This window comes from Triticum aestivum, chromosome 5A, assembly GCF_018294505.1.
Source record: "Triticum aestivum cultivar Chinese Spring chromosome 5A, IWGSC CS RefSeq v2.1, whole genome shotgun sequence".
Classification (NCBI taxonomy): Eukaryota; Viridiplantae; Streptophyta; class Magnoliopsida; order Poales; family Poaceae; genus Triticum; species Triticum aestivum.
This window is the reverse complement of record NC_057806.1, coordinates 520,641,161-520,653,828: the sequence shown is the minus strand read 5'-3', so window position 1 is coordinate 520,653,828 and position 12,668 is coordinate 520,641,161. Positions and strand designations below refer to the sequence as shown.

General features: G+C 45.7%; 2 protein-coding genes across 2 annotated transcripts; both read right to left on the bottom strand.

Annotated features, from left to right (window-relative positions):
• Window positions 1–377: 377 nt before the first annotated feature.
• Window positions 378–2,292, bottom strand: LOC123104450 (serine carboxypeptidase-like 2). The gene has a single exon (XM_044526296.1). The coding sequence runs from the start codon at window positions 2,031–2,033 to the stop codon at window positions 609–611; it is 1,425 nt and encodes a 474-aa protein (XP_044382231.1). The 5' UTR covers window positions 2,034–2,292; the 3' UTR covers window positions 378–608.
• A 4,461-nt stretch (window positions 2,293–6,753) lies between these two features.
• LOC123104449 (cell division cycle 5-like protein) lies at window positions 6,754–12,668 on the bottom strand. Its single transcript, XM_044526295.1, has 4 exons — window positions 12,482–12,668; window positions 9,769–11,484; window positions 8,408–8,689; window positions 6,754–8,011 (listed from the first exon to the last, which is right to left on the bottom strand). The coding sequence occupies exons 1-4, from the start codon at window positions 12,656–12,658 to the stop codon at window positions 6,941–6,943; spliced, it is 3,246 nt and encodes a 1,081-aa protein (XP_044382230.1). The 5' UTR covers window positions 12,659–12,668; the 3' UTR covers window positions 6,754–6,940.

Sequence of the window (12,668 nt, the reverse complement as noted above, 5' to 3'; positions counted from 1 at the left end):
GTAAAACTTTTTTTTTGCGAGGGAAGTGTCACGTAAAACTTAGGGCCATTAATGCAATAGAACCATTTTTCATTAGTACAAACAATGGTGGACATATCCTGAAAATTTTGCTCGCTTCAGTTGAATCCAACAAACAATTCCAATAAGTTGGAGAACAAGGGGAAGAAGAAGTCACCTTCGTCTTCGTCGCTGTTGCACACCATCATAATCTGCTATGTCATCCCGGTTTATCTTCATTCATACCCATCCGGTCACGGGAACGCAAGTACGAGAAGAGAATGGGGTTGCTCACTCTTTCGTCTCATGGCTCGTCTGTTTTCGCTAACTGACTGTATGTAGACGTACGTACTAGGTACGTGGTCTCGACCCCATGCATGGAAAGACTCCATGGAACTCTCCAGGTTTTTCTGACTTTTATTTATGTCTTCGTCCTCTCGTGCGCTGGTGCGCATGGCACTTCAATCAATAGTACGACACCGTACATGAAATGATGTGAACAGCTAGCCCTGGTCCAAATCGAATTATACATACGGTACACTCATTTGTACTCGTAGGCAGTATATAGTACTCCGAGCGATGGCAACGGAGTGGTGAGCCGGATCAGAGGCTCAGAGCCTGCCGTCGGCGGAGGTCCACCTGTCGAGCATGGCGAGGCACTCCTTGGGGCGGTACTCGGGCGCGGTGTGGCCGCCGCCCTTGACGGTGGCGAAGGTGAGGTTGTGGGCGTACTCCGTCGTGAAGCCCGCGACCTGCCGGTTGGCGTACCACGGCCGCCACGGCGCCACCGCGGGGTACCCTAGCGTCCGGATCCACGCCTGCGTGCCCACGAAGGTCATGTCCATGTCGTGGTCGCCGTTGTACACCAGCGCCCGGTAGCCGCGCCGCGTCAGGTTGGTGTGGTAGGGCACGGTGCTGGCCACGTCGTGCCGGAAATGCGTCAGCGTCACGCACCGGCTCCACGCGCCGACCGACCCCTCCCGGATGCCCAGCGTCGCCCTCACCTCCGCGTCGTCCGCCCAGGCGTACGACAGCCGGTACCCGTTGTCCCGGCACTCCACCGGGAGCGCCAGCCGGTCCGCCTCCTGCACCAGCAGCCTCGCCGACCGTCTCCTCGTGCCCGTGGAGAGGATGCTGCTGACCGGGGTCGGAGGGCGCAGCGCCAGCCCGCACATGGGCTCGAGGATGTGCACCGGGTTGACGGCGAAGGTGGCCATGGTGATCGCCATCAGCGCGTTGGCGCACTGCGCGTTCCGGGGCGTCGTCACGAAGTCCCCGCCGCAGCTACCCTTCGCCGCCTCGTAGAGCTCGTCGGAGATGAGCCCCATGCCGTGCATGAAGGGGATCTTGCCGCCGGAGTCGTACTTGTCGTCGGTGCCGGCGTTGCCCACCAGGTAGCCCTTGAGGTTCAGGCCTCCCTTATCCGGCTGGTCGGCGATCTCGAGCGCGGCCACGGGGACGGTGTACCCGGAGTAGGAGTCGCCGCCGATGTAGAGCGGGTTGGAGGCGAACTCAGGATGATCCGCGATCCACCGCTGCAGGAAGACCCGGAGGTGCGTGCCGGTGCCGGTGAGGCTGACGTCGAGGCCCTCCTCCTCGCGCGCGTAGGAGAAGCCGGTGCCGACGGGCGCGTCGAGGAAGATGACGTTGCTGACCCGGGTCCACGAGTCCTCGAAGTAGACGAGGCGCGGGAAGCCCTCGGTGTACCCCGCCACGTCGAACTTGAGGGGCCCGATCTCGAAGAGGAGCCCGGAGAGCGCGGAGCAGCCGGGGCCGCCGGTGATCCAGAGGATGAGCGGGTCCTCCCGCGGGCTGCGCTCCGACTGGATGAAGTAGTAGAAGAGCTCGGCGCCGTGCGCCTCGTCCACCTCCACGTACCCGGTCTCCAGGGCGAAGGGCAGCGGGCCGTCGAACCCCTTGACGTGCGTGATAGTGTTCCTCTCCTTCCCCGCCGCCGCCGCCGCGTGGCCGTGGCCGGCGGTGACCACGAGGAGCAGCAGCAGCAGCAGCTTGGCCATGCCCATGCACATGTCCATCTCGAAGCAAATCAGCTGGACAGCGGCGCTAGTGTGCGGAGGAGTGGAGGCAGCTAGTATGTTGCAGCGTGCGAGTGCAAGTGGCGACGCCGTCCGTCCAGATGTAACAAATCTGCCGGCGTGAGCGTGAGGACCTAAGTGGGTCTTATCGAGATGAACGGCGCGCACACGACATATGTACGAGAGGTGCGGTGCGGTCACTGATCACGTAAGCTACTTGGCTGGTTTCCGGAGAGCCCGATCAACAACCTCGATCGACAATTCATAGTACGTCCGCTTGCCCGAACGGTGATGAGAAGTAACCTCGCGACCGCGACAGCATACTACGCCCCGCAATTTTCTCCGTATGATTCCAAAGATGCGATCCTGACCGTTTAAAAACACTTCACTTCCCCCGCCATATTCTAATTAAGTTTAGTCTCTCTCTCTCTCTTTTTTTGCGGGTGAAATTAAGTTTAGTCTCTCGACTCGTCATCTTCTTTTTTGCGAGTGTCGGCTCATCTATTGTATTATTCACCTGCAGAGTGCAGAGTGTAAAAACCGTTTGGATTTTTGGCCCTATGTTCAGACTGAAAACAGTTTGATACAGAGAACCAAATAGTAATAATTGGATGGTTAGAAGAACTCCAATAGCTCTCCAACCCTTCGCGTAAATGTCGTTTTACTGGATGTCCGTGTAATTTAGGATAAGTTGTCTCACAGCTACTTTTCTCAGTTCCGCTCTCTAAAGTCATTTTTTCTATTTTCCTTTAAACAAGCATACAAATGGCCTAGGGCCCGCGTCAGTGACAGGGGCGAGCAACGACGCGGCTTGGGGAGGCACGATGGTGAGTGGTGGTGCAGGGCGGCGCGTATCAGCGGTGGTTCGGCGAGTGGTGTCGCGTTGCGGCGGCGACACGGCATCGGGACGAGGCTCGCACCCTAAACTTTCAGGCCGTTTTCTGCCCGCCTAAATATCTGGAAAGGGCCATCTTTTCGCGAAGCTGAGAGAAGTTGGGGCAGGATCCCCTAAAAACAGGGGTTTACGGGATCTCTTGTAGGGCAATTTTTGCCTCAACTTCCCGGTAGTTTTTCTTACAAATAGAAAAGCTATTGGAGTTGCTCTTAGAAGGGCGGTCGTACCCCGGGCTATCAGGGGTCAAACCTCAGGTAATGCACATTAATTTATTTTCACCTAAAGGCAATGTCCTTGTCAATAGCTAGAGTATGTGGTGACTTCATCAATTTTGAAGCTCCACAACTCCGCCCCCATCCTCCTCGGCAGGTGTTGTGTGTTGTGTGAGTGTATGCATGTGTGAATCTACCTTGTAACTCCTTGGTGTTTCTAAAAAAACACTGATGCATATGATCGTCTAGTCAACAAGATGAGTTAAGAAACTCAGCAAACGAGGAAAAGATTGATAATTTTCTTTGTCAAAAACAAAGATAATTGAAAAGAAAACTAGGGGGAAAATCCTTTGTGGAAAACTAAGATAATTTGAAATGGAAACTAGGAAAAGGTCATTTAAAAAAATCTATGCGACCAAAAACAAGAAACCAGTTTTGTACAAAACTGCAAGCTTACAGAAGGATATTTTGACTTGAAATTGATAAGAAACATCTATATTGATAAGATGTTAAGAAAAATGTGGAACAAAAAGATTCTAAAAGTTTTGAGAACTTTTAAAAATAAAAAGTTGCTTATATCTAGTCCGTTGTTCAAACTAAAAATAGTATGATAATATCACGACGCCATGAGTTGTGAAACTAGGGCAAATGAAGTAGAAAAGAAACAAAAGAATGAAATATTGAAAAGAAATCTTTTGTCGAAAACTTAACTAACTCAAAAAGAAAACAATGAAAACTGATGTTAAAATTTATAAATATATGGAAACAAAAACAAGAAACTAATCGTAAACAAATGTATAAAATTATAGAAAAAGGATACTTTAAAACTAAAATTGTCTAGGAACATCTATAAACATATCAAAATTTCAAAAAGTTTTAGATAATGAGGAATATTCCAAAATACGAGTACAAATGTAAAAAGAAATGTCTACATGGATTGTTTTTGTCTAATTCAATTCTTTTTTAGAATATACGTGTGTTAGGCACAAATTCCTAGGAGATCATTACAATCTCTTATACTTCCTACAAAGTTAGTACAAAGTTGGGTCATCTATTTTGGAACAGAGGGAGTATATTTTAGCTCCTTATTAGTCTTCAAGTATCTTGTTTTCCCAACATTTTGTTGGCTAATTGTATGTCTTTTGCGTGAACATGCGGCTGCGACCTCGTCGTCAAAAGGAAAAATAATTGGGTAATTGACCAACTTCTAGGCATTTGTTAATGTCTTCAGAAACAAGAATGGCCAATGCAGAGTTGGGACACCAAGCCAATAAGTTGAGAGCCTGCTGGCTACTACCAACCTCAGTGAACAAAAACGGAATTATAACAAGATGTTTAACGTGAGAGAGGGGTGGGGGAAACAATGCTTTCTTATTTGTGTACACTCATATGGAGCATCTGTCCTACAATGGGAAAAGGAAGGAGAAAATTGTTTGTTTGGTTCTGTCGAGAGGAGTAGAGAGAAGCGTGGGGACAACAAATTGTATACGGCCGGCGGGGTGGGTGATGAAAACTAGGAGCGAGAGATCGTTCGACGGCGACCGGGATATGCATGTATGGCCAGGGACAGGGTCAATCAACAGATGTTGCAGGACGTAGTGCATTTGTTTTGGCTTCTCCGCTTGTCCTTTACTCCTTCCTAGGCACTAGGACGCGTACTCTGCCTAAACGGCACCGCTAGCATATGTTCGTCGGATAGCTAGCTAGCGCCACTGGTGGATGGACAGAGAGGTTCGCGTTCCGTATCCATCACTGCCATCTCCTGCCGAGCTACCTACCGGCTACCGAGACCTTTCGAAACTTGGAAAAATCATGGAGCGGATCACTTCTAGAATCCTGGCGATAGACGATTTTTAGTACTCCTTTCGTCTCATAATATAAAAGTATTTTTTATACTATCATAATATTAAAAATGTGCGCCTAGATATAAATCGACTGAGATTTAACCAAGTCTTAATCAAATGACGTAACATGCAAGAGAAAAAAAACTGAAGAAAAAATTTACACAGATCTCGATATAAAATCTTATAGATACACATTGATTGAGGCTTGACGAAGTTTCAGTCGACTAATATTAGCAAGACTGATATAAAAAACACTTTTGTATTATGAAACGGAGAGAGTACACTAGTGAAGCATCCGGACTCGGAAGATTGAGATGTCAACAGAGATATGATGCCATATTTCCCGCAAAAAAAAAGAGATATGATGCCATATGAAGAGGCAGAGCGTTGGCATGCTAAGAGGCGACACATCCAACAAATGAATGAGCCCCCTCAAAAAAAAATGAATGAGCATCCTTGATATGCGAATGTTAATACGGACGTGTGGCAGGAAAACTACGTGGCAAGGTAAGGGTGGCACGGACTAGAGAGAAGTTTATCTAACACCATCGTTAATTGGATATTTTAGTGAAGATACCACAAGCATAATCTTTTTCAATAAAATCATCACATAATAAATCAACAAAACCTAAAGTCGTTTCAGTTACCCTTCTAACTTACTCCCTCTTCTAAATACAAGTCTTTTTTAAAGATTTCCAGATTATATGCGGATGTATAACTTACTCCCTCTTCTAAATACAAGTCTTTTTAAAGATTTCCATACTATATGCCGATGTATATAGATGTATTCCCTTCGTTCCGACGCAGGTATGGATGTATCTAAATATATTTTAGTTCTAAATACATTTATTTCTACGACGAGTAATTTGGAACGGAGGGAGTATTTTATAGCGTACATTCACTCATTTTGCTTCATATGTAATCCATATTGGAATCTTGAAAAAGACACAGATGGGGTGCCTACTTTAAGAGCATCTTCCCCCGCCTCAAAGGACGCCCCCCAAGATAACTTTTTAGGCTCGGACTACGCTTTTTGCCGAAAAACGGCCCAGTCACGCCCCCAGGGCGTCGAAATAGCGGCGGCAAACCCAAGCGAAACCCAGCGCGTTGGGGGGCTCTTGGGGGCGCCGGTGGAAGTTTCAGCGAATCGTATCACCTCACATGTCCTTTTTTGGCCCACTTAATCATTTCCCTCACAAACTTTTGGTTGGGGTGAGGTATGGCTGAAAAGATGCCTCCCCATGCACCCCTATTTCGCCGGATGAAGCATTTTGGCCCCCAAGACACAAACTTTTTTGCTTCGGTGGTATTTTTGGGGGCTCCAACGGCTAGAGATGCTCTAAGTACATACGGCCCAAAGAAAGGCAGCTATGATACAAATGAGTAAGATTTGTGTTGTTTTCTGGATCGCATCTTTGAACAAGCAATGATATATTTTGCTCATCTGAATCACACACAAGGAGCAGTTTTTTATTCTTAAAACCTCCTCAAACCAGTGAGGCTAACAGACATGACCAACATGAGCAAAGCTAAAGCGCCACATCTTGAAAATCATACGCAAGTAGCACTAGCAACATGAACAGCACCAGCAGTGCAACAGCAGCAGTTATAATCCCACATCACACAAACACCAGCTGCAGCCACAGCCACAAAAGACGGTGATATTTTGCCCCACATGATCAGGTCAAACATGGGTGCTTCTTCGAAACCCAGACCCAAAGCGCGGCCCATAAAAAAAAGGTCAAAAGCAGCGTTAGCGGGATGACCTGTTTCCTCAAGTTCATATTTTCAATAGAAAACTGTAAATATCAGGTTTTACTTCCACAAATGTTCAGACCAGCAGAGAGTCAAAACGAAAATTAACAAAACAAACATGGCACGCGAGCTAGTGTTCAGTAGTCACCTTTGGCATCATGCTAGTGACATCCGCTGCATATGAGGTATGCGGAAGATGTTTTATTCAGGAACCGCGCCGCTCTCTTCATTTGGCGCAGCTTGATCCAAAGATACAGGTGCGTGAACCGCGTCACTCCCTTCATTCGAGACAGCTTGATCTGAAGATACAGGTGCGTGAACCGCATCACTCCCTTCATTCGAGACAGCTTGATCTGAAGATACAGGTGTGTTCCCTACATCTACACTTGTAGCAGCAGCCGCGAGAACATTTTTTCCCTCTTCCTGGCTACCAGCATCAATATCCATGCTACAACTGGTATTGTCCTGACCATCTAATTTGGATGAATTGACCTTGTCAATGGCTCCCTCATTCACAGTAACGGTGTCACCACTCTGAGCATTAGAAGTACTCTGTTCAATTGAAGCCCCATCGTTATCCACTTGAGTGTCAGGCAATGGAGGAATTGGACCTACCAGTTCTCCAGCTACATCAGCATTGTCCATATCCATCTGATCCCCTTTGCTTCCTGCAGCTTCTTCATCGGTAATTGTAGTCATCTTTCCTGATTCCTCTTCAATGTCATGATTCTTCCTCTCATTTTCTTCCTCAGCAGCACGATTTCGAGTTGCAGCTTCCTCCTCCTTAGCACGGGTTTCTGCCTCTAATGCCTCCTTAGCACGGTTTTCTGCCTCTATTGCCTCCTCCTTAGCACGGTTTTCTGCCTCTAATGCCGCCTCCTTAGCACGGTTTTCTGCCTCTATTGGCTCCTCCTTAGCACGGTTTTCTGCCTCTAATGCCGCCTCCTTAGCACGGTTTTCTGCCTCTATTGCCTCCTCCTTAGCACGCTTTTCTGCCTCTATTGCCTCCTCCTGTAGCTTAAGTAGCCTCTTGTGCTCCTCAAGTTGTTCATGGATGCTCTGGTAACCAGACAACAGATCACCATAGCGGCTCTGGAGAGTCTGTTCTAGTGCTTTCTGTTTATTCACTTCTTCAGACAAATTTCTCACACGATAGGCACCAGCCATCTGTTCTTGTTTCTGCAACTCTTGGAAGCATTCAAGTTCTGTGGCTGCAGTGTTCATCTGCTTGAAGGTGTCCTGGATCTGTGACCCCAATTTTGCAGCTCGTGCCTAACAAATGAAATAACAAGTGAAGCAAACCATCAGCACTGCAAATCGACATGGAAAAGCTAGAAACAATATCATACAATATTGTTTCAGTAGAACTAATCCAGTAGGTATCAAATGAAAAGCAAAATAAGAAGATCACTAAACTGTTGCATTTCTTTGCAAATTATGCAAGTTTGGTTTGGGGCAACCGGATAATCTTTCAAATTATGGGTTGGCTTCCACATGGTGCATTTTTAAATGACAGCAAACATCAATGGGGCAGAGATGTTAGGGAGGTGTCCTCATACAAACTAAAGAGAAACGTTTAGCATAGCCAGACTGTATAAAATGTTGTCTGGAGAAAAGTTAAAATTAATATAGGCATACCACAAAGATGAAGCATCATCCTCAACTAACCTGGTATCCTTGTGTCAGCAGTTTGATCTTCTGCTCAAGCCGAGAGGCTTTCTTTGCCTCATCGTCCATTCTCTTCTTTACCATTTCAAACTCATGTTGCAAAGCAGAAATTTTATCAGCATTTCCAGCAACACTAGCAAGGCCATAGCTGTTGTTAGCAGGGAAAAACATAAGGTCCTCTTGGCATGCATCATGTGACTTTACAAAATCCTCAAAAGATTCATTTTCATGGCCCATGGCCACACGAAGATACTGAATCTCCTCCTCAACCATAGAACTTGCCTGTCAACAAATAAATAAGTGATTTTAAAAACTTTCTCCATCATTACAATTAAACTAAAGGAGGCAAACAGGACTGACACAAAGAACCATAAAAAAATGTAAATAAAGATTCGGCACGAAACCAACTCTGTATACGGGTACAGAAAACCACCCACTCATAAGTCATATAACACACAGCCTTCTACTAAAAAGCAAAAACCTGCATTCATGGATGATATGCTAGACAACAACCCACTTAGTCAGGCTAAACAAAAAGGAATAGATGGCTATAAGTGATTACTACATTGAGGAAGTATTTCAGTAATCCAATATACGTGCATGTGAGTTCTTATGCAGAAAGAATACACATCTCAAACTTTGTCAATACTATTGTGAAGAAATACTGCACAGTTCTCTGCATGGGGTGTGCCCATGTGCATAACATAACAATTCTAACTAACACATTACTTGTAGATGATAGCATCCTTTACACTCCGGACGGACAATTTTTAAACTGTAGAATGCATATATTCTTATCTTGATATTTCAGACTTTCAACCACGGTTTTCAAATTCGTTTCAGCTTTCAATCCTTGTTTTTCAAGCAATCGTGTGCACTCATTGTCTATCCATGACAGTGTCACATCTAAGTGATGCATGCTTAACGTGATTAGTGCCCACTTGGATTTTTGAGCATTCATTCATTTTCCAGAAAAACAAGTATCCTAAAAACAGGGTAAGTGCATAAAACCTAGCATAATTCTTCTATGAATCCTACAGCCAAACAGTTATCTTGTTAGTGATGTGCTGTATACAGCTTCCACTATACAAAATAAACATGTTTTCCTTCCCTTGCCATCTCCAGGATAGCATTTAATGCCAATGGATTAGCTATAAAAATAATTGGCTATCAGAAGTAAGATCACAAAGGCTGCTAGAGGAATGGTTTAGACCTGCTGCTCTCTTACATATATACCTTACAGACGCCTTAAAAACATAGGTAATACTATATCAAATTCAAAATATATGTTATCAAGTAAATTGGATATACAGTTCAACGTCAAATACCAATAATAAAAGAGGGGCAGAAAGGAAGTATACCTCTTTTAGCTCATGCTCATCAAAACCTTCGATTTCAGGGACGAAAGCTGGCCCATTTGTCTGACGCTTGCTCCCTTTCTTTTTCTCTCTTTGAGTTTGTTCATCAAGAGGATATTTAGCATTATCATGCTCAAGGAGCCTAAGGAGTTCCTCATTTATTAGCTCGTCAGCTTGTTCAAGTGATGTAGGAGGCACAAAGGTACTTCTGCTTTCACCACCTTTAATAAGAGATTGCCGGAGAATCTCCACTGAAGCAGCAGGTGGCCTAGGCAAACTCCTCTGCAACACTTTGGACCTCTTTCTGAGCAATGCCTCCTGCCTTGCTTGTTCCTCAGCCCTTTCTCGTGCTAACCTGTCTGACATATCCTCTTCAATTCTCTCTTCAGCTTCTTCCTTCTCCTCTGTGATAGGTGGCATAACTATCTGGTACTCATTCTTAGGCTGTGGAATAGAAGCAAAACCAGACCGCAGACCTCTTCTTAACTCTGCTTGCCTACGAAGCTCAAGCTGAGCGCTGTCCTGCATTTCCACCTCTTCATTTATGTGAAGCTCATCCCTGAAAGGGGTTCCTTTTGGAGTTAACCCAAAGGAATTTCCATCTCTGGACGGTGTCAAACCAATCCTTGGGGTAACACCAGGGCCAGGGCTAGCCAGAGGCGTTGCCATGGGATTCGGAGTCTGTATCTCTTTCTTACGTGGTGTAACGCCTGAGAAATCTGATGGGTGAAGCTCTGGGTTATCACCTCCTAAAAGAGGTGTTTGTGATTCCCTTAAACGTGCAAGATTCTCTGCCTCCATCATAATAGCGTCACCTTTCCCACCTGGCGTTCGTTGCGGCGTTCGCAATGGTGTCATACCAAGCCTTGGAGTCTGGGAATAATTTGCAAGCAGTGTCCTGGTGGCAGTACTTCCTTCACCAAGCTCCTCGGCTAGAGCAGGATCACCAGCATTGCCCATCTTTGCAATCTCCTCCAATTCATGATCAGAAATTTGGGGTGGTGGAAGCATTAGTTTGGACCTTCTCGTGACAGCTTCTGGGTCATTGAGTTTATTTGCTTGCATTATTGCGGCAGGAGCATCCTGCCTCTGCAGAATCTTGTTCTTGGCAATGTCTTGCTTTCTCAATTGAGCCTCTACATCCACTCTTCTCCTCCCTTCAAGCTCCTCAATCGTAGTTGGAAACTGCACATGCTCAAGTGGCCTGTCCTCACCCACTGTATCATAAAAGCCTGGAGGGGGTCTCTTTTCAAAAGGGATCTCGGCATTATAGTCAATTCCCTTTCTCTTTCTTTTTTTGTGCCGGTTGTCAATACCAGCTGCCTTCAGTTCTCTCCTTTTTTGCAGTGATGCAAGCCGCCTCGCCTCTTCAAGCTGTTTCTCTCTTGCCTTCCGTTTTGCCTTTTTACCCCTGGTGTTAGCTAAGCGAGCCCTTGCCTCAGAAAGCATTTCCTTTTCATCTTCGTCCATGTCAACAGGATCTGGACGTGCAGGTTTTGACTCGGGGTTTGGATCAATCTCCCCAGGTCGCAACTTTCTTGGGTCATCATTAGGCTCATAATTCTCATCCTTTGCACAGGCAGCATCAAGCAATTTTTCATAACGCTCGAGACACTGGGATGGTGTTCGACCCACAATAGGTGCAATAGTCCTCCATTGAGTAGGCATCAGCTTAGCAAGATGGAGCAGCTTCTCATCCTCTTCCCTTGTCCACTCAGTCTGGAGTCAATGGATACAGGTTAGTTAAGTGATATAAATGACAGAACCTCTATATTACAAAGACAGCTGAAAACTGAAAATGGAGCGGATCTATGTCACAATATACTCCCTTCGTTCCTAAATATAAGTCTTTTTAGAGATTCCAATATAGACTACATACGGAGCAAAATGGTTCATATTGGAATCTCTAAAAAGACTTATATTTAGGAACAGAGGGAGTAACAGATATAGCCAATTAAAAGAATCATTAAGCATCATATGACAGGTAAAGATTGACGGTTATTTTGGACAAGTCAATTCAATTAGAATGTGAATCACACAAACCGAAAGTACAGTTCAGTTAAGTTTACTTGGTTTTTATTAGACGCGTAAGTTTTAGAATTACATGACAATGCTAATGAAGCATTAAGCATCCAATTTAGAGTTCTCGACAAAGGTGTTAACAGCATAACATCATGCAAGCTGTAATAGTCATAGCCAAAAAATAAGTATACGGCGGCAACACAAAGATGACATAATGTGTTCATTATATTACCCTTTCTAACAAGAACATTCCATTGCACAAAGACAATTAGTCAGCTCCGCTGGTGGAAGTTGGTCATTCAATAACGTACGGGTCACAATCAGTGCATAGGATCTCTTTTACCATGGTATAGCATGAAGAGAGAATAACATAACCTCAAAACCAATATGTAGGTTGTTAAATATGAGCATTTCAAAAACATGTAGAGCAATTCACAACGAAAAACGCACACTAGATAGTACAAACCAAATAGCGATTCCTCGAAACTGTACACGGTGTAGCATTTTCAAAACACCACATGATAACCACGGATCCTCTAATTTCTGCTCATTCCGCATCACAATTACAGATCCTCTATAATCCTTTCATATCAGCATCTAATTGCAGTTCGCTCGCTAACGGAACACTAGCCATGGCAAAATTTACAGAGCACGTGGCGCCGCAAGCAACGGAGGGGTGGGTGGGGGGCATTACCTTCTTGATGGAGGGGTCGAGCCACTCGTACCAGCGGGCCTTGCACTGCTTGGCGGACTTGCGGACGAGCAGCGAGGAGATGCGCGCCCACTGGTTCTTGCCGTACTTCATCACGGCGGCCTTGAGGATCTCGTCCTCGGTGTTCTTCCACACCCCGCCCTTGATCATGATCCTCATCTTGCCCGCT

Coding starts and splice junctions, on each gene's coding strand:
- LOC123104449 (XM_044526295.1), bottom strand. CDS start 12,658: ATGAGGATCATGATCAAGGGCGGGGTGTGGAAGAACACCGAGGACGAG. Junction 8,690..9,768: donor ATGAGCATGAGCTAAAAGAG/GTATACTTCCTT, acceptor ATTTGTTGACAG/GCAAGTTCTATGGTTGAGGA. Junction 8,012..8,407: donor TGCTGACACAAGGATACCAG/GTTAGTTGAGGA, acceptor TTCATTTGTTAG/GCACGAGCTGCAAAATTGGG.
- LOC123104450 (XM_044526296.1), bottom strand. CDS start 2,033: ATGGACATGTGCATGGGCATGGCCAAGCTGCTGCTGCTGCTGCTCCTC.